Below are 21,192 nucleotides of genomic sequence, written 5' to 3' on the forward strand. Positions count from 1 at the left end.
TTTAGTGGCAAACTGACTGCCACCCTAAGTGCCACTACTAATATAAACTCTTGACTCTGTGCTGTCAGATATTGTTCTAATGGCTTCTTGGGGATTTCTCCCTCTATACTTAAGACCATATTATGACGTAGAACTATTACCCTCGTTTTATAGATGAGAAAGCTGAGGCATGTGTTGGTTAAATAATGTATTCAGAAAACTCAGAGAGGCATGGCTTAACTGGGATCCAAATACAGTTCTGGTTCTGGGACCCAAGCCTTTAGCCATTATGTATGCCTTACTACCTCTCTGCCATTACACACACACACACAAAATGCATACTCTCATTGTGTGGCTAAGTGTTTGTATATTTCACTTCCTGTCTCAATTTTTTTACCTGTTGGCACAAACTCTATTGTGGATTTTAGTGAATTGCTTTGGAACTCTATATTCTCTCTCTCTCTCTCTCTCTCTCTCTCTCTCTCTCTCTCGGTTAATCCTCACTGGAGGATATTTTTCCATTGATTTTTTTAAGAGAGAGTAAAAGGGAGGGGGAGACAGAGAGAAATATCAATATGAGAGAGACACATCGATTGGTTGATACTTGCACACACCCTGACAAGGGCCTGGGACCCAGCCTGCAACAGAGGTACATGCCCTTGAGTGGAATCAAACCCGGGACCTTTCAGTCCACAGGTTGAAGCTCTATCCACTGAGCCAAATGGCTAGGGTAGAGTTCTATATTCTTTATCCCCATCTTTCTTATCCTGGTAGACTTCTTATAGAGGACATCTGAAACTGTTCCTCTTTCATTGTTTTTAAAAAAACAATCGCTGCAACTTACTTAGAGATGCACTGAACTTATCTCCTTAAAGGTTGTTCTCACAGAAACAGAAAATACATACAAACATTTTATTTTTCTGATGCCTTTTATTTATAGATTCTGTTACAGTGTGTCTCAAATATAACTACAATTTAATTGATGACAAACTCAAATATGAGCATTCATAGATGTATAAAATTTGTAAAGACTTCTATGTAAACAGCATATTATATTCATGGCTATTCATTTATTTTGTGAAGCAATTCTTGTTTTCTTCAAAAACATAACATAATAAACCAGAGCTATTTAAATAAATTGGTGGCCTCTATACATAGGTCCTAAACCCAGGCCAGTTACTTGGCCATACTAACTTAGCTGGCCCTCGTTTCATTACGTACTTTCATTAACATTTCTCCAAAATTTCTATTTAGAACTGCTTTATTTACATAAGCATTTTATTTTAACTCTTTGTAATAAAGCTATTAAAAATTCTATAAAATCATGATGGACATTTTGGGTTGAGATTTAATAACCAGCATTTAAGAATCAGCCCACAAGTCACTTACGTCTTTTGTAAACGATGTAACAATCAAAAAGGTAAAATGAGATTCTCCCACTTTCATCCAAATTTATATGTATAGATTTGCGTTCAAATATGTTTGCTTCCATTTTATTCTCACTTAAATTTTACAGTGTAACTGCCATTCTACATCATTAGGTGAAATGAGTTCAGTGATTGTGTAATTTTAATATTAGTATGACAATGCCTTGGGGGAATGATATTTCATAATCAGAGCCAAACAGTAACCTACATGAAAAGTGTACTTTTTCTTCAAGTTTACACTGTACTGAATGATATCTTACTTTCAAATATTGTTCTTAATTGATAAAAAGTCAAAACTAGACATTCCTGGGAAAACATATATATGTATAAAAAACAAGTATTTTATATTTTTAAAAAATTATAGTTCAGCATGAAATAGGAGAAAGAGCAACTTTATCATATTTTGAAATGCTCAGAAGAAACTGTTGAGGAATCAGTTGCCAATATTTTTTCTTTTACATAAAAATCAAGACATGTAAAAACATTGAGAGTAAATCCCACATAAACCTGCCCACCACACATCTTTTTATACTATAGTCTATAAATATGCAAAATGCAGTTACATTTATACGTGTTTAAAATAATAAGGGTAGACTTACTTCACATTTAAGGTGATATTAATTTATTAATTTAATGTATTACAAATCTTACAAATATAACATATTTTGTATGGTTCCTTAATTAAATTGTCAAAATGTATTTTTAATAGGCTTAGCAGGTATGTGATGCAATGCTCTACAGAATCTAGGAAAACACTGCATGGTATCTTTCATATTAAATTGAAAAGTGGCTCAAATAATCAAAGATGAATGATTGAACATAGATGTAAAGAATCTTTGGCCCTAGATTTAATTTCATATGTACCTTATGACAAATGTCTACAAGTGATAATCTCCATCATGGGCATTATAAAATACATCAGAATTAAAAAATTTTCTAGATAGGAAGTTCTGTGGAAATGTCTGTTTCTATCTGACTTTCCCATATCTATGTTTCTTAGTCTTTCCTTTCTGTCTCTCATTTTCTACCCATACCTCTTCATCTCTATAGGTATGTTTAAAAATCCTTTCTTTTTAACTAGCCATAACAACAAAATATATGTTTAAGTACTGATTACAGAAATATAATTCATGTTCCCTTTTAATTTAAGAAAGCATGAAGTATCTTCTAGAATGAAACTCGCACAAAATCTAAAAAAAACTACTTTCTCCTTACATAACTCAATTTTTAAAACTGTAAAACTTGGTAGGAGAAAGACCTCATATTCCTGAAATGAAATGATGAAAAACTTCATCATGGCCATTGTTTTCAAGCCACTATTAACAAGAATTTCTTAAGAGCTAGATTTATAACCCTTGGTAAGAAGACACCAGCTAAAGTAAAATGAATTATGTGCTCAGTAAGTTATAAACTCAGAGTACTTTATTGATTGATGCATAATATACCTCATAGTCATGGAATTTTAAGTGCAAAGTGACATCCTCCTCATTTTCAGATGAAAGATTAGCCATCTAAAAGGATTGCTTGTACAAATTAGGAAAGTAAATTAAGTGACAAGAAAGCAAGTTGGCAAGAATCCCAGTCAAATGCTTTTTTGTTAATTCTAAAGACAATTTTGGGTTGAAAGTTTGTCTTATATTATGACTTCAAAGTTTGCCACACACATTTAGGATGGTATAGAGGTGATGGAGTAAATACTGTGCTCCAGTCATGTACAATGGTATTAAATAGGGATCTGCATATCAGGAAGCACTTCATTGAAGGGAAATAACAATTTTGCTAGTGCTAAAGAATGACTAAACAATAGTGCATGAGACAGCAGAAAAAAATGTGACAAGAGAGATGAAAAGTTGTGTCATTATTGGTATTTTTGGGCAGCATAGTGTAGTGTGAGATTATATAAGTAATAGTAAATAAAGCTTTCTTCCATTGCCTCTTTTTTCAATTATCTTCATTTTTTTTCTTTCGAGGGATGTGATTTGTAGTACTTGGAATAATTTTTCATGTTCTTTGGTTGTATGAACTAAGAAGGATATAAAAAAGACAGGCTATAAAGCACAATACTCTAAAGGTAAATCTTAATTCTGGTTGTTACATGAGTCAAGATAAATAAAAAGTATTTGTTTAAATGAATAGCCTACACATGTTTTTAATTCCATAGCATTTTATAGGTACATATAAATTGGTTCTGATGCAATATTGAATAAATTTAAGCACCTCAAAATATAGAATGACCTCTGTACATGGATAAAAGTGTTTTGTTCCCTAACACCAACATGTTTTAACTAAACACTCATTACTAATGTCCATTCCTTCTATCAGGGTATTTCATGGCAGAGCCAAGACAAAATACTTTTGTAGATGTCCAAATATAGATATGTGCATGTGTGTGTGTGTGTGTGTGTGTGTGTGTGTGTGTGTGTATTTGCATGGGAAATATGAATGTTTACAATCTTGTGAAAAGATGACAAGACAGGTGTGAACATTTCCTACATGGTCTTGTGATTTATTAAAAGCAAATAAAATTAAATTACCTTTGCCTGCTGTAATCAATAATCCCTAGAGAGTTACCCTACAATTCTTACAGAATCATTTACCAGTGCAAAAATAGCCATTTGCTAATGCTGCCCACCTATCTTAAGGAATCAGAGCTAGTGACTGCACTGACTTTGAGAATATTTTGGTAAAAAGTTTTGGCATAGACCTCCTTAAAAGAGTCTTATTGACACAAATAAATCACCTTCACAGGCTGTAAACAGTGTATTAAATGTGAAGCTCTATTTTTTGCTTTCCTTGCCATCTTTTCCTTTATCTTCCTTTTCTGTTTTGTCTTTTTCATATTTCTCTTTGTCTGGTTTTGTTACACTGTCATAGGAAGGTGGAGAGACGGTAGATGGGGTTGCATCTGGTTTTTCTGGACTTGAGTTCTCATTAACTTTATCAAAAACTGTATCTTCTTTACGGGGCAAATCATCATCTCTGTCTCCATCTTTTATGTATATACTTGATATATTTTTGACATTTTGCCTTAAGCGGTGACGTCTGTAAGCACGCTGAATGACAGTAGCAGACACATCCTCTTGTTTTCGTTTTAGTGTGGTTGTGATGGGTTCATAGGACACTTTAGAAGGATTTGCTGACATGAACCTTTCTTCCATCTGTGAACGAAGAGAGTCCATCCCTCCACCTTCACCCAAAACACGTTTTGTAAAAGCAAATAAGATGTCAAGACAATGAATCCGGTCACCATTGACCATGGGCAGATCCATGGCAATGAGCTGGACTTTGTTTGGTTTTGCTATGAGCAGAGGAGGATCCAGGGCAGCTGCAAAGTCAGAGAGTTTTCTATATTCTATAAACTGGGTAGCATCGGGGTCAAACTTCTCCCAAACCTCGTAGAACATCTCAAAGTCATCCTCGCTCAGGGGCTCTGCACTTTCTTCAGTAGCAACACTGAAGTTCTCCAGGATGACAGCGATGTACATGTTCACCACAACCAGAAAGGATATGATGATGTAGCTAACAAAATAGAATATCCCGACAGATGGGCTGCCACAGTCTCCTTCAACTGAACTTCCTGGATGAACTTTTTTAGGGTCACAGTCTGGGGGTCCACTATTAAGAATAGGTGCTAGCAACCCGTCCCAGCCAGCAGAGGTGGTAATCTGGAACAGGCAGATCATGCTGTTGCCAAAGGTTTCAAAGTTGAACATGTCATCAATTCCAACTTCCCTCTTGACATAGGCAAAGTTGGACATTCCAAAGATGGCGTAGATGAACATGACCAGGAAGAGCAGGAGGCCGATGTTAAACAACGCAGGGAGGGACATCATCAGAGCAAAGAGCAGCGTGCGGATCCCCTTTGCCCCTTTGATCAGACGTAGGATTCGTCCAATCCTGGCAAGACGGATCACTCGGAACAGGGTAGGGGACACAAAATATTTTTCTATCAGATCAGCCAGAAACATGCCTGATGAGGAGGGAAAGAATAAAAATAAAAAATTTACATTTCCATGCTATAGAAAATCTAGACTCTAAATAGCTTTATCTGCTAGTGTATCTTTTACAATTTCAGGACTGTCATTTTATTGAAAAAAATTTCATAGCAATTAGAGTATTGAGCAATACCATATAAAAATGATTAGACTTACTACAGTAACATTTTCCCTCCTTCACTAAGTTTATGGGCATTGAAATTTTTCACTCCACAATAATTTTCTTAATTATGAGAATAATGCCTACTATGTAGAAAATTCAAGCAATACAGTAAATGCTAAAACGGAAATGTAAATCACCTGAAACATCACCAACCATAACTATTGTTAATATTTTGTTGAGTATCACTCCACAGTTTTCTATGCAAGCACACACACATACATACACACATGAATGTAATCATGTTTCACAAAAGCATTTTTTTTGTAATCTATTTTAGTCACTTCATGTCATGAAAATATTTCCATACACATGACAAATAAGTAATTTCTTTTTCTTATTGTTTAAAGTATTACATATGTCTCCTTTTACTTCCATCGACCACTCCCCGGCCACTCCCACCCCCAGGACATGCCCCCACCTCCCCAGTGTCCATGACCATTGGTTATGCTTATATGCATCATACAAGTCCTTTGGTTGATCTCTAACCACCCCACCCCCTCTGCCTTCCCTCTGAGGTTTGACAGTCTGTTCGATGCTTCTCTTAAGTAATTTGTTATAGTTGTAAAATGCTTTGTCAAAATAACCACATAGTGAAGAATTTTATGTTGTTTCCAATTTATGATATCCTCAATCCGTTCCTAGAATTTATAATTCGAAAATAAATGCAATCCTAAAATACTGGGCAGGGCATGTACAGGTAATGAATGAGCAGAAGAATATAAAAATAGTGATGAAAATGAAAAGGGAAGGAAGTATAAAATCATGTACTGACATTCATAGACATGACTGGGGTTGGCTGAGAAATGATCATGTTTTGTAGACTTGCCAAATATAAAGCCATAAGAAATGAAGATGATATTTCTTGAGACCTTAACTTTACTTTGACTTCAGAAAGGATTTTCATGAAGAGTCACCAATAATCTGGCTATTAACATTATCATTCATCAAAGGGCAGCTCTCATATATGCTAAAAGTGGAAATGATTTCAGACTCTGCATTGGTCTTCTCAGATATACCTACATATAGAAGCAATTGCTACCACTGTGAAGGGTAATCTTGGAAATCAAATACTGGATCAAGTGGTATTATGTGCTCCCAACAAATAGAAAACTTGAGGCTTTAAGGCCTGCAGTGAGAACTCAGAAATTCTGACACGAAGGTGTTGCTTTGTAAAGTTTTTTTTTTTTTTTAAGATTCCTTCATTCTTTCATTTAACTTACTCAAAAGTAAATTTATATTCAAGAATTCAGGACCTGCTCTGAGCATGTGTGAGTTTAGTTTCATTCAATATAAAAATCTGGTTAATAAATGGACTTACCTACAATGGAGATAATCACAATCACAAAATCAAAAATGTTCCATCCTACGGTGAAGTAGTAGTGTCTGAGGGAGATCAGTTTCAGCACACATTCTCCAGTAAAGAGGATAATGAAAACCACATTTATCCAATAGAGGACATTAGTCATGTATGGGCTTTGTCCCTCTTTTTCTACCATCATGGTTACCATGTTGAGGCAGATAAGAACCATAATGCTGATATCAAAAGCTTGGTTTGTTACTAGGTCAAATATACATCCTTGGAATTTGTTCTGCAAATAAACAAGAATAAAATGGAATATAGAGTAAACTTAACAAGTAGTATCCACTAATCATTACATTAGTAAAACATTTTTAAAAAATGTATCAGTCTTCAAAACTTGCATAAATTATCCCTGGTCATAGGTTTGTGCTTTCTACAAGAAATATTATTAATGGGTTAAATCAAAGTCAGAGTAAATGAAACATTTTGTTGTTGTCTTTCAATATATCAGACTGGTAATTCAGTTAGCCTTGTATACTTACATTGACTGTTAAGTGTATCCACCCTAGTATGCTATATTCAATCTAAAGTACATTCGTTTTCATATTCTACAGGCCACTGCAGGAATAAGTTGTGTAGCTATGATAAAAGTAAATGCACATGTAATTATTTTCCATTTTTATAGAAAAATTAAAAATTAAGAAGGAATATTAAGATACAGTGCTTAACCCTCTCACATCTCAGCTCAGCCTCTAGAAACCAACTATCTAGGTTCAATTCTCAAACTCTAGCCCTCCCTAATTGTTTGACCTCCTCTGAGCCTGTTTCGGACTCCATAAAATGAGATAATAATAATTTCTACCTCATAAGAGTTATTGTAAGAATTAAATGAGTTAAAATATGTAGAGTTCTTAGAACAGTGCCTAGCTCATAGTAAGAGCTACAGAATCATTACTGCTATTTGGAGACTAAAATGTGGACTGGGAGATGTGGAGCTGGCTAACATAATAATAATAATATATTTGTTAAGCACTCAAAAAAAGATACAGTTCTTAAAATACATATATTAAATTTTATAAGGACTTTTGTTCCAAATAGCAATTTTGTTCTAATTTTTTTCAAAATTAATGCTAAACATTTATGCTTAAGACAAAGTTGTATATTAAAGTTGAATTAAAAATAATTTGAAAATTTACATGCTAAAAATATATATATACATATATATATACATATATATATATATGTATATATATATATTGGTTTCTTAGATCCCAACTTTTTCATTGCATTATAATATTTCTTCTGTTCTTCTGTCATAAAGATGTCTTGACCTCCAAGGTAAAAAAAAAAAAAAAGAAATCTAGTTAAAACCAGAATCATTGTCTAAATTTTTCCTCAGATTATTAAGACAGGTTGAAAATGTATTAATATAGAAATGAAATGCAGTTTATTATGTGCAATGTAGCTATACATAAAACCTGTCTTAAAGGATTACCTATGTGTAGGCACATGACTCTCCATACTTAATATAATGTGCATATATAAAGTATATGTATTACATGTAATAATTATTTAGTTCTGAAATCCTTACTTAACTTGTAGGATCCTGGAGTTAAAGATGATCTGGTTATGGTTTCTCTTTAGTTTTTTGGGGTTAGGGAATATTCAGCTTTCTATTATATTGTATCTTAAAAGATTTATCAAATGCCTATATAATAACCAGACTCCCCTTTCTGTCTTAGAGTCTTCTAATTCACCTTTCCCCTCTAGTTGATATGCAGTCTTTATGTAATTTTAGTATTCATCTGATCTATTGACAGTAGGCATGAGAGAGAGCCTTCATACCAATGTCAAGAGAAGCCTAGATCCTTTATTGCATACTGATGGGGGCTGATTACCATAGCATATCAAGAATTTACCAAGAAAAGCTATGAAAACACTGGGAAGAGAATTCTGACTTAGAAGAAAAAGTCAAAGTGCAGATTTTATCTTTTTTTGATGATTCATACCCTAGTTGGCAACATAAGGAAGGATGGGAGAAAACTAAGGGGAGATTATAAAATGTTCCAATAGTTAAAACAGAAATCTCCTGGGATGCCTCACTAGCCATATTCAATACATCTTCATTTCTAATACATGTATCACATCTTCTGCTATAATATAAACTTGAGCTCAGGAGCATATCTTATGTTGTTTTTCCTCAAGCACCAGCCCTAGACATACCACACAGAACAGTGGCTCAGAACGGAAGAAAGTAACATTTGTGAAATGCGTTTTCAATAAATAATTAGTGCATTACTTTTTCTTAATTATTCAATCCTCTACAGGGAACATCGAAAAAAACAGAATAGTTGTCATATTGTTTAAAAATAGTTCTGACTTAGAAGATTACTTTCTGTGCAGAGATAAATGAGATTAAATATATCTATAACTATACACTGGCCAATTGTTTAAAAAAATGAAGTTCTAATGAAGATAATTACTAATTGATATAAAATTAAATTTCACACTATATTTTTTGGAAAAATAATTGTTCCTATTTTTCAGTGCAATGAAAGAAACTTAAAATACTTATCTTTTTTTTCTGTTGGTTGAAATTATCTATGATGACACCAATGAACAAGTTCAAAGTGAAGAATGACCCAAAGATGATAAAGATGACAAAATAAATATACATGTAGAGGTTGGATTCATATATGGGTTGCTTGTCAACCTACAAAATTAGAAGTAATTAACAAAAGTTAGTATGTTGACAATACATTCATCACTTTCCTTTTTCACATGGTTTCATAAGGTAATCCAAACAATGCTATTCTAGTGAATTAGCTTTTTCAGAAGCCATATTAGTGAGGTTCAACAAAATCATTCTTAAAAAATTTTCCAACATTAAGTATTTATTACATGCTCACTAAATACATGAATATAACCTTCAAATAATTACAAAGGGCTTAATCATATAGAGTACTTGTTCTCACATTGGTAGGACAATTTAGTAACAAAATGACCTAAAGTATGTTTTTTTATTTCCAGAAAAAAACTGTAGAAGAGATGATAGCATATTTACATAAATTTTGTTTTATTTTTGTTTTCATTTAATTACAGAAATGTCTTCACTGGATTTAGCTTTCTTAGTGTGGAAGTTATTTCATATAAACCAGCGGTTCTCAACGTGTGGGTCGCGAACCCTTTGGCAGTCGAACGACCCTTTCACAGGGGTAGCCTAAGACCATCCTGCATATCAGATATTTATATTATGATTCATAACAGTAGCAACATTCAGTTATGAAGTAGCAACAAAAATAATTTTATGGTTGGGTCACAACATGAGGAACTGTATTTAAAGGGCCAGAAGGTTGAGAACCACTGAAAACGCTTCCATGCCACTTTAAAATATAAAATTGTCTTGGCTGGTGTTGCTCAATGGTTGGCACCATTTGATTCTGGTCAGGGCACATGCCTGGGTTGCAGCTTGATCCTCAGTAGGGGACATGCAGGAGACAGATGATCAATGATTTTCTGTCATCATTGATGTTTCTCTCTCTCTCCCCTTCTCCTTTCCTCTCTCTGAAATGAATGAAAAAATTTTAAAAATATAAAAATAAAAACTATTCATAAAATCCGTTATTTCATTTTTATTTTGATAAACTTTATTTACTGAGCACTTATTATTTCCAGGCTGTGCTAAGTGCTCTACTTGCATTTTCATGTTGGATCCCCATGAAGTAGGCACTGAATTATTTTTCTGTATATAATCAATAAACACACTCAGAGAGGGAATTTGTTCAGATTCAGTTGCACAGCTTGCATGATATGATAGAGCGAGAACTGGAGTCAAGGTCTGTCTCCAAATGCTGCATACCTAGTCACTAGGCTACTGTTAGGTGGAAGTTTTTTGGTTTGTGTGTACATACCAAGGACTCCTTGTTGCTACTGTTTGAAAATGGCTAAACTAAACTAAGGAGCTTTTTAAAATTGTAGATTTTATTTTAATGTTGACCAATACTTACATTAACAGAATCAACAGCTGCATACATAATATCCATCCATCCCTTAAATGTTGCCTGCAAATATAACATTTATAGAATCTGAATTTGAAGCTCATACTTTAAAGCAGCAACACATGAGTTTAGTCCATTTAATGTTACATGCATTAAGTAATATCAAATCACTAAGTTTTGTTGTATTTCAAAATACCAATTTAATATAAAGGTACTATGTCAAGAAAAAAAGGGACACATTCTGGGGTCATGTTCTAAATCTTAGTCCTACTCAGTTATTTCCAGGCTATTACAATTCCTGAAAATTTTGCACATGATTTTTATTTTTCTAGAGGTAGGGGAGAATTTTATAAAAAAGGCAGGAAACAATTTATCTCCATTTCTTAAAGATGCTCTGTGCTAATGAGAAGTCTTTCTCATTCCCATGTAGTGCAAAACTGTCAGTTCAGAAAAATGACTATTCATTTTGAAGCAATATTCAGATGGTACAATGGTGAGGGGCCAAATGACACCAACAAGTCAATTATGGAGCAATAACTCTCAAGTACAAAAGAACTTACGATTTTTACTCATTTTTATAGGCAATTGTTCTAGTTGACACCAAGTCTCTTTTTAAAGTCACAAAGTACTTTATCTTTAACTTCTAGTTAGCAGATTATTTAAAATAATGACGTCTGTCAGGGTCCCTTACAATATCAAGCATTCATGAAAGGGGTCACTTACAACTTGAAGCAAAGACAGGTAACCAAGTCCAACATTATCAAAGTTCACCTTCAGGTTTTTCCATCGCACATTTTGACTAACATTCATCAGTGCTAAACACTCGGATTTATTTTGGACTTTGCTTGTAGGAAACCGTAACCCATCTGTGGTGTTGACACACTCATAAAACTTGCCCGCAAACAAATTTACTCCCATGATGCTAAATATCAGCCAGAATATCAGACACACAAGTAGCACATTCATGATGGAAGGGATTGCACCTATGAGCGCATTCACGACCACCTGGTATTCAAAGAAAGAAAAGAATGATTAGGATTCATAAAACTGTCAAACGGGCAACATTAATGAAACAAAATGCAGAATTAGAGAAATTAGAAAAGCCACCCTTAAATGTTTAAGACATCAAATCAAAGCAATCAACATATGTTAATTGAATGCCTACTATGTGCTCAGCAGTATGCTAAGCAAGACAAAACAAGACAAGACGCCTGTGATAAACATGTTTACAAAAATACATGAGCACACAGTGAAACTATGAGTAACAATACAAAACAAAATAACTAAGATGCCATGAAAGCTTAAATAAATGAAACGAGTAAATAAAAAATAATAAACCAAAACCTGATACATGTAAGATGAAGTCGTAAAATCTGCATACTCTAGAAAAAAAGAAATTTATAAACATAAATCATAAAAAAATAAATAAAATGTACAGTTAAAGGTTTACAGTCCTAGTATTACCAGTGCTAAAATTCTCCCATATAGAAAAATTGCTGGTATGTATTAGCTGGAGTTAAGATTAAGAATCATTGAGAGGTATGAACCCTCTAGATTTAATTGATTCTGCTAGTTGTGTGGTATGTGAATTCAGTTAAGACCTTGGGACCTCTGTTTCCTTGTCTGCAAAACGAGAGCAATCTTTTCAAATTTATTATTCCGACTCCAAAAATACTTTCTGTAGGTCCTTGGCTAAATATAGATAGTGCTGGGCCTTAGTTAAAACAGAAAAGAAGTGTAATTTATCTTTAATACTTTTTTTCCTGCTTTTAAGCATTTCCATTGCTATTGATCACCAGTGCCTCTTGCCACTCCAGTTTTCCTGCATGGCGACCATTGCAGCATTTATCACTCTCAGATTTTCTTAATTACCCGGTCCTTCAAAACCTACCTGTCTTCAGATACCTCAGCTCTAGTCCAAATTTGTGTGCAAATGTGTAAAAGACTAATTTGTTAAGCATTGTGCTCCCATTGTTTTTTGTTTTTTTTTTTGCAATATATCAAGCAAGCTTTTAAGTCATCTTTAACTGGTGAAACATTAAGGGTCTCTGATTACCTTTGAGATTGTCTAGAGCAGGGGTTGGCAAACATTTTCTTAAATAGTTTTAGGCTTTGAGGGTGATATGATCTTTATTGCAACTATTCAATTCTGCCACTGTAGTAAGAGTATACACAAATGTGCATGGCTGAAATCCAACAACACTCCCTTTACAACTGTGGCTTTGGTATGTTGACCCCTGGTCCAGAACAATAGTTATTATCCTGGGGTCAATGGATCCATAGAGATTCTATGTGGGCATGAAATCCTATTAAAAACATTATGGGTTTGCTTTCTTTACGGAGAGATGATTCATAGTTTCATGAGATTCATACAGTATACAAAAGTTAGGAGGAACAGGCTAAGAGAATACAGTTCAAAGTGGCCAACTCTTTTTCAAGCCTACTTTTTCATCCTCATTTCTTGCTAGCCTCCCCTGTGTGCTTATCAGCTAGGCCCGTGGTCAGCAAACTGCAGCTCACGAGCCACGTGCGGCTCCTTAGCCCCTTGAGTGTGGCTCTTCCTAAGCCTTAGGAGTACCCTAATTAAGTTAATAACAATGTACCTACCTATATAGTTTAAGTTTAAAAAATTTGGCTCTCAAAAGAAATTTCAATCGTTGTACTGTTGATATTTGGCTCTGTTGACTAATGAGTTTGCCGACCACTGTTCTAGAACCATAAGAAATCTGAAGAAGATCTAGTCCTGTGTTTGGAGGGAAAATCATCAACCAAAAGTAGCTTCAGAGCACTAGGTCAGGAAGAATAGCACCATAGTGCTATTCTGTTAAACTGAATGTGAGCACTACTCATATATTTAGGCTGTATTTGTGCCTGGACCCTCTCATCAGTAGGTGAAACAAGCTGTGACACATCCATACAATGAAATACTACTCAGCAATAAAAAGGAACTATTTATCTGTGTAACATTGTGGATATATCTCAAGGGCCTTCCGCTGAGAGGGAAAAAAAAAACAACACAGACTCAAAAGGCGACATATGGTATTATTCTATTTACATGACATTATGGGAAAAAATAAAACTATAGGGACAGAAATCAGATCAAAGGTTTCCAGAAGCTGGAATGGAGTGAAGGGGTTGATACAAAAGCTGTGGGAAGCAGAATTTTGACCCCTATGACCTCAACTCTGGTTTTATGCCGATGAATATGTTATAGTACATGGCAAAGGTGAGTTTGCAGTTGTAATTAAGGTTTTTAATCCGTTAACCTTAAAACAGCTAGATAAACCTGGATTGTGTGATCATAAGAGCTCTTAAAAGCAGAAGAGGAAGGCAGAGAGATTGGAAGCACAGGAAGGATCCAACCTGCTGTTGCTAGCTTGAAGATGGAGAGGCTCAAGTGTCAAAGAAAGGGGGACCTCAGTCCTAGAGCCACACAGAACTGAATGTGCCAACCCCCTGAGTGAGCTTGAAAGTAGGTTTTTATTCAGACCTCCATGAAGGAATTCAACCTGGGCAACATTTTGATTCCAGCCTTGTGAAACCTTGAGCAAAGATCCCAGCCACACCATTCTGGACTTCTGACATACAGAAGTGTGAGATAATAAATGGAGTTGTTTTACACCACGTGCGGCTCCTTAGCCCCTTGAGTGTGGCTCTTCCTAAGCCTTAGGAGTACCCTAATTAAGTTAATAACAATGTACCTACCTATATAGTTTAAGTTTAAAAAATTTGGCTCTCAAAAGAAATTTCAGTCGTACTGTTGATATTTGGCTCTGTTGACTAATGAGTTTGCTGACCACTGAGCTAGGCACACTGATCCTTCACGTTGCTCACATGTGCCTTGCACACGGGACTTCGTGCTTCTCTGCCATGTAGCATCTCTGCCTGGAATGCTGACCTGCTTGTGTCTTGGGGCCCCCTCTCTCAGTCATGGCCCAAGGTCACTTCCTGGCAAAGCTTTCCCAGATGACCTTGGGCAGCTACACCCACCTCTATGTTCCTGTGGCACTGTATGATTACTATTTCATGGCAGATGCCAAAGAAGAAATACTGTTCCCCTATCTATCTCTCCATGACCATTGTCCCTACTCAGTCAAACCTCAAGATTACAAAATGCTGCAAATCATTATTTACTTTCTTTTTCAAAATGACACAGCATGAAGAAACATCTCCTTTTTAACATGCCTAATAAATGTGATAAAATAGACATGTTTTCCCTTCCAAATATATTAAACTATTCACTTGTATTATAGACTAGAGGCCCAATGCACGAAATTTGTGCAAGGGGCTTGGCCCCCACCCCGCTGCGGCCGTCTCTGCCTCGGCCCCTGCCCCTGTGACTTCATCTGGAAGGTCGTCCAAGAGGACATCTGGAAGGACAATTGGTCTAATTAGCATATTATGCTTTTATTATCATAGATAAAGAACAAAGAAAACGGTAAAATAATGGGCTGGGTTAATCACTGAGGGAAGTAAGTTTGTAGGGGAAAGTATGTTATTTGTTCATAAAACTCAGTATAACGTCTGCTCAAGTTCAGGGATCCATCTTAAGTTCTGGATAAATTGTAGCATTCTGCTAATGCTCAAAAAGGGAGGTAATGTCAATAAATTCAAAACCATATTTCTGTATAAAATGTAACTTGTAATTTTTCAATTCTCATGAGAAAAAGTACTTCAATTTTATTTATGAAATTTATTTTATAGAATCAGGACCTCTCATATACATGGATCCATCATACACTGGGTGCATTAAGCAGCAGAGGTGACAGTCATAGGGTAGCAGGAATAATAACGAAGATTTGCTAGGCTAAACCATCGCTAATATTCACCGGAGGCTTCAGATTTCTGAGCCCTATCCCAGAGTTTCTGAACCAGTTGGGTCTGGGGTGGAGCCTGGGAATTTGTATTTCTAATCAGTTCTGATGACGCTGATAGCTGATCAGTAGAGCACATTTAGGGAAGCAGGGAGCTAGTCTGATCTGCATGTTAAATTGTTCGGAGACTATAGGAAGAGAGGAAGTCTGATAAATAAATATAAGATAATAAGGATTATATGTATCTGAACTTAGAGAAAGGATGCCTAATTATGCCTGGTGGTGGGCAGACATGGCACATTTTTAATTGAGGCTTAAAGAATGGGTAGGTATTTATCTGCTACATTGATGAATGAGGGATGATTCCCGGCCAAGAGAACAGAGGCATGAGAAAACAGGTATAAATCTAGAAAAGAAGAAAATGAGGAGAGCAACAACAGTATGGATATAGACTAAGTAGAGAAACTAAAGTCATTGTCCTCTGTGTATTTTAGAAAGAACTTGCTGGTTTGTACAGCCCTTAAAATTAGGTTGCTGGTAGTCATCATTTATCTCACCTTGTTTGCCTTTGTAAAATGAATCTCTTTTCTGGTGCTATGCAGCCTAGTGCAAATTATGGAAACTGTCAGAGCTTTAGTTTTCTCAGATATAGTTTGGAGACAATTTTACTTTTATTGAAATATTTATTTTTAAGGATGAAATTAAAAGTATGGCAGATGCTACTTCACTTTCTTTTTTTTCTTATGCCCCCATACCTAAGGTAGTTCTTTACAAAATATTATTTGAGCACCTGATACAGGCAAGTCCTTGATGACTTATATATGAGAGATGTTTTCAGGACTAACAGTGTCCCCTTCACTTGATCTTCTAGCATAGGGAAGATTTCTATTTTAGAAGGGAAAAGCTACTTATTTGGATCATTGCCTAATAATATTTGATTTATTCTTTGTTAAACATATGCACTAAACAATTGAGTGTATATGCACATGCACACACACTTATATACATAAGTAGTTCATATATATACATATACTTATATGCATGTGTAAATAGAAACAGCCCATAATTATTAATTTTAAAACATATTAATTTTTTCACATTTTATACTCCATTTATAAAATAAGAATATAATTATTAATTTTAAAACATATTTTTTCACATTTTATACTCCATTTATAAAATAAGAATATTATAAAAGTGTAAACAAATTATGTTAGAAAGTTTAGTATTTTCTTACCCTCATTCCTTCAAATCTAGATAAAGCTCTTAGAGGTCTTAAAGCTCTAAGTGTCCGAAGGGATTTAATGGGGGTGAGGTCTGAGTAGTCAAGAGTATTTGCAACTAAAGTAACCAAAGAAACCTGCAAAAAAAATTTTTATTAATTATTTGAATGAAATAATCATGAAAGATCACTAAGAGCAGCTCAACAAGAACAATATAATTTTATATATCAAGTTATCTAGTCATTGCCTAAAACAATGGGTAAGAGGAATGCTTTGCAAGGAAATAGATAGAAAGGAAGGTTAACCAAAATAAAATGCAACAATAGAAGGAAAGTAAGTTATTTCTTATATCTGAAAAAAATCACATGTACCTTTCACACTTTGATAGTCCATGGTTATGTACTTTTGCATATTAATTCTGAACATTTAATGAGAGCAGCTATAAAAATTTTAATTGAAATAAAACCCAGGACATAACAAAATGTGTGATTCTAAAGCTAATTCATAAGAGCATATGGAATTAACTCAACTACATCTAAACTTTAATATAAACCTTATATAAAAGCAATGTGAAGAATCATGATTTCGTGATAGGGTTATTATATTGAATATAACAGCTGAAAATTATTGAGAAAACTACAGTATAGTCTATAACTGAGAATATACTAGTATATATGCATAAACATCCATTTACCTAAATATGCATATATATATGTATATATATATACACACACACTATATATGCTCATACTTATGAATAATGTTCAATTAAGTTTCAAATAATAAAAAAGCCTGCAGAAATCAAACAAGTCCATTCTCTGAATATCAAATCAGATCAGTGGTTCAGGAACTTGAATATGCACCAGAATCATCTGGAGGGCTCGTTACAACAGTATGCTGGGTCCCAACACCAGAGTGTCTGATTCAGTAGATATTAGGTGGGTTCTGAGAATTGTATCCCTAATAAGTTCCCACCTATATGTGCCAATGATGTTGGTTCAAGAATCACACTTTGAGAAAAACTAGACTAGATAAGTTGCTCAATCTTTGAAAAATTAAAAAAAATCTCAGCTCCTCCCTCAAATCTACATCCCTAGTTTTCATCTCTACCAGCAAGAATATTGTGTGCAACTTTGCTCTCCATGTTACATTATAGAAACATTCCATATCAAATATATGTGTAATATGTTATATAATTATAGATAAATACTTATTTACTGTTTTTTCAAAATATTAAATAATATTTCAAATCGAAGCTACATACCTCCCCAAGTTCTGCTTATTACATAACCCTTCATATCACCACTTCATATTTTCAAATACAAAAAGTAATTTGTTATTATGGCTATATTTCTTTCTTAATTTAAAAGAAATTCAATTCTACTTGTAAACTTTTATTTCCTAAGTGGAGTGATAAAAATAACATGTTTATAGTAACATTTTAAAGGTTTTTGAATATCTTAAATATTTTAAAATAACTTTTAAAAGAACCATCATAGTTACAGGTTAAGAGAAAGAAATAACCTAAATTTCTTTTATCATTTTTTCTTATTTTGGTTAGCCTTTCTTTAAAACTATTATATTACAAAAGCATCCTAGGCAGTAACTAGGTAACATATACATAAAAGGCGAATATAAAAACAAACAATATGAAGTCATTAATATAAGCCATCAAAAACTAGAAAGCCCAAGAGCGCATAAGAGGTGCTATGTATACCTTGGGAAAAAATTTTTTTGCATATCACCTATATAGAAAATAAAAAAGTTGTTATTACTTTTAATATTTAATACATTGAGCTGTTAGAGTTTAACAGTTGAGAAACTGAACTTTAGAGTAGATATAATTAGTTTTGGCTTAATTTTGCAGTCAGATTTTGTTGTTTATAGTCATGCTTACATATAATTTTGATATCTATGAATACTGTTGCATTGATTTACCCTTTCTGAAAAGTTTCATAATGCGAACTCTTGGTTAAATGTTAGAGCACTTGTTGGTACTCTAAAAATTTGCATGTTGTCTTCTAATTCCAGACATCAGATGGGAAAAAAATCTCTAAAAACTATGACTTATTATAGAATCTTTCTTTCTTAACAACAAAGACTAGATTTTGGAAAATCTAGGAGAATTAATATAAGAATGAAGAAATAATTCATTCTGAGAAAAATAAAATTAGGAGTTTGAGGTCATAGCTTAATTTAAGGAAGCCTTTTTAAATAATATAGAATATCATATAACAATTACATTATTTTATATAATTAAATTATATCAAGAAAATATAAACTAAAATAATTAGAGTACACAAAATAAGAATGACTTGACAATAATGGGTTGTACCACTTAATTTCTATGTGAGATGCCTTGATCTCACAAGCTGTTTTAGGATCTGTTTCCTGACTATTTCAAGATGATGACTAAAAAATATTTTTGCTTTGTTAAAAATAATACATAAACTGAAGCATTTTGATGTATTTTCTTTCATCCAAGTACTCAACAGTTCTGTGAATTTGTTATTTGAAATTACTAACGCCAATTTCTCTGCTCCACCACCACTCTAGAGATGAATGGTAAGTTGGGTGTTTGAATGGGGATAAGAGCTGTGACTAATTTTGGTTTTCCCATTCATTGTCATTAGGATACATACTTTGAAATTCCACACCCTCTTCGCTCTAACATGGAGTTATTTGCTTTAGTACTAACTACCATTTTTATATAACTTTTAGCTAACAAAGACAACTTGATGCACCCATCGCCTTATCTTCTAACTTTATATAGTAAAAAAAAAATCAGTATTTTATCTTTTTAACCTGTGTTTCTGCCCTTTTCCATTCCCACCCCTTACTTTCCAATTGTTCATTCTGTTCATATTACCAACAGGAATGATATCCAAATCACATCTTCTCTGATTGCAAAAAACACATGCAAGAGTAAATTGTTATAATGGTAGAGAAAAGAATTTACATTTGTTGAAAAGTTTCTCTTTTATTATTCCTCACAGATATCTACTGGCTATATTAATATTTCTAAAAGCATAAACCTATAGACAGAAAATACAAAAAGCTAACCAAAATTATAATATACAACATTAGTGAAGGCTTAGCAGAACACTTAATCATCACACGAAATCCTCTTTGAAATTTCATTCAAAGTACCTACATCGACAATTAAGAAATCCAGCCAACACCAGGCATTGGTGAAATACGTTTTATAACCATATGCTACCCATTTTAGAAGCATTTCCAGAATGAAGACGTAAGTGAATATCTTGTCAGCATAGTCCAGGATAATCTTAATGGTCTTTTTCTTTTCAATATATATATCTTCAAAAGCCTGTGGAAATAATATTCAAATTTCTATTCATTTCCAACTAAAAGCTTATGATTCATAATAAAAACAGGAAATAAAAATTTTGATGAAGAAAACCACTGAAATATAATAATACTATTATGAGCCAACTGAGTTTCTTCTGGTTTACAGCTACTGTGTGACACCAGTTCTAGACTTCTCACCATCAGTGCATGCCACTAGTCACCAGAGGTCATGAGAAGAGAAAGGGGTCACAAAGGAATGAAATTATTTTGAATATTCTGAAAAAAACCAGATCTCTGGCACTTGCAAGGACTTCCACTTCATCTGATTCCTCTTTTATCCCTCTTCAAATTGGATAAGACATGATAATTTCAGACCCTGTTTCCAGGGTCAGCCACTCTGCTATATCTTTCTCACCCTGCACTCTCCTACAACAGTAGGATTTGGAGCCCCTCCTTCAGGTCTTACATGCTTATGCATCCCCAGGAACACAGCAGGAAGAGCAGAAGGGCTTGCTAAATGACCATGCGCAGGAGCTTAGGATGACTATAGAACATAGAGGTTGATTTCTTCTTTGAATTTTGCACAATATTTTATCATTCATTAAAAGCTTCAGTTCTACAAATCACTCCCATATTCATTCCATGAATGTGGCACCCTTAACACTCTCCCAGTAACAAACCACAGCCACAAGTTCCTTGGGAAATAATTTGAATAAACTTAAAGAGCCTGAGCTCACTGAAGACATTGAAAATGATTGCTGACCCAAACAGGTCTGTAGTAAGAATTTTCTCTTTCAAGTTTAAACAATATTTACCATGGTGAAGAAAATTAAAGCAAAAGGGCCTGTAACCTTAGTGATTAACATAATACTATCTGTCCATAAGCCTGGCCTTGTGCCATTCTTATTCTTCTTATTCCAAATTCACCTATCAATACCCTAAAAATGATCCCAAGCACTTTGTGCAAACTGTTGGTATGAATAT

At 34.1% G+C, this 21,192-nt stretch overlaps 1 protein-coding gene across 1 annotated transcript in view; it reads right to left on the bottom strand.

Moving 5' to 3' along the window:
- Nucleotides 1-1,009: 1,009 nt before the first annotated feature.
- The window catches only part of SCN9A (sodium channel, voltage gated, type IX alpha subunit), a 132,161-nt gene continuing 111,978 nt past the window's right edge, over nucleotides 1,010-21,192 (bottom strand). The window contains exons 21-28 of the mRNA XM_014546972.1: nucleotides 20,054-20,227; nucleotides 16,914-17,036; nucleotides 11,586-11,867; nucleotides 10,872-10,925; nucleotides 9,440-9,577; nucleotides 8,119-8,202; nucleotides 6,883-7,153; nucleotides 1,010-5,376 (exon numbers count right to left, since the gene is read on the bottom strand). Coding sequence (XP_014402458.1) covers nucleotides 4,184-5,376; nucleotides 6,883-7,153; nucleotides 8,119-8,202; nucleotides 9,440-9,577; nucleotides 10,872-10,925; nucleotides 11,586-11,867; nucleotides 16,914-17,036; nucleotides 20,054-20,227 — 2,319 coding nt within the window. The 3' untranslated portion in view covers nucleotides 1,010-4,183. The remainder of the gene's footprint in view (nucleotides 5,377-6,882; nucleotides 7,154-8,118; nucleotides 8,203-9,439; nucleotides 9,578-10,871; nucleotides 10,926-11,585; nucleotides 11,868-16,913; nucleotides 17,037-20,053; nucleotides 20,228-21,192) is intronic.

The sequence above is a fragment of the Myotis brandtii genome, unplaced genomic scaffold (assembly GCF_000412655.1).
Source record: "Myotis brandtii unplaced genomic scaffold, ASM41265v1 scaffold112, whole genome shotgun sequence".
Lineage (NCBI taxonomy): Eukaryota > Metazoa > Chordata > Mammalia > Chiroptera > Vespertilionidae > Myotis > Myotis brandtii.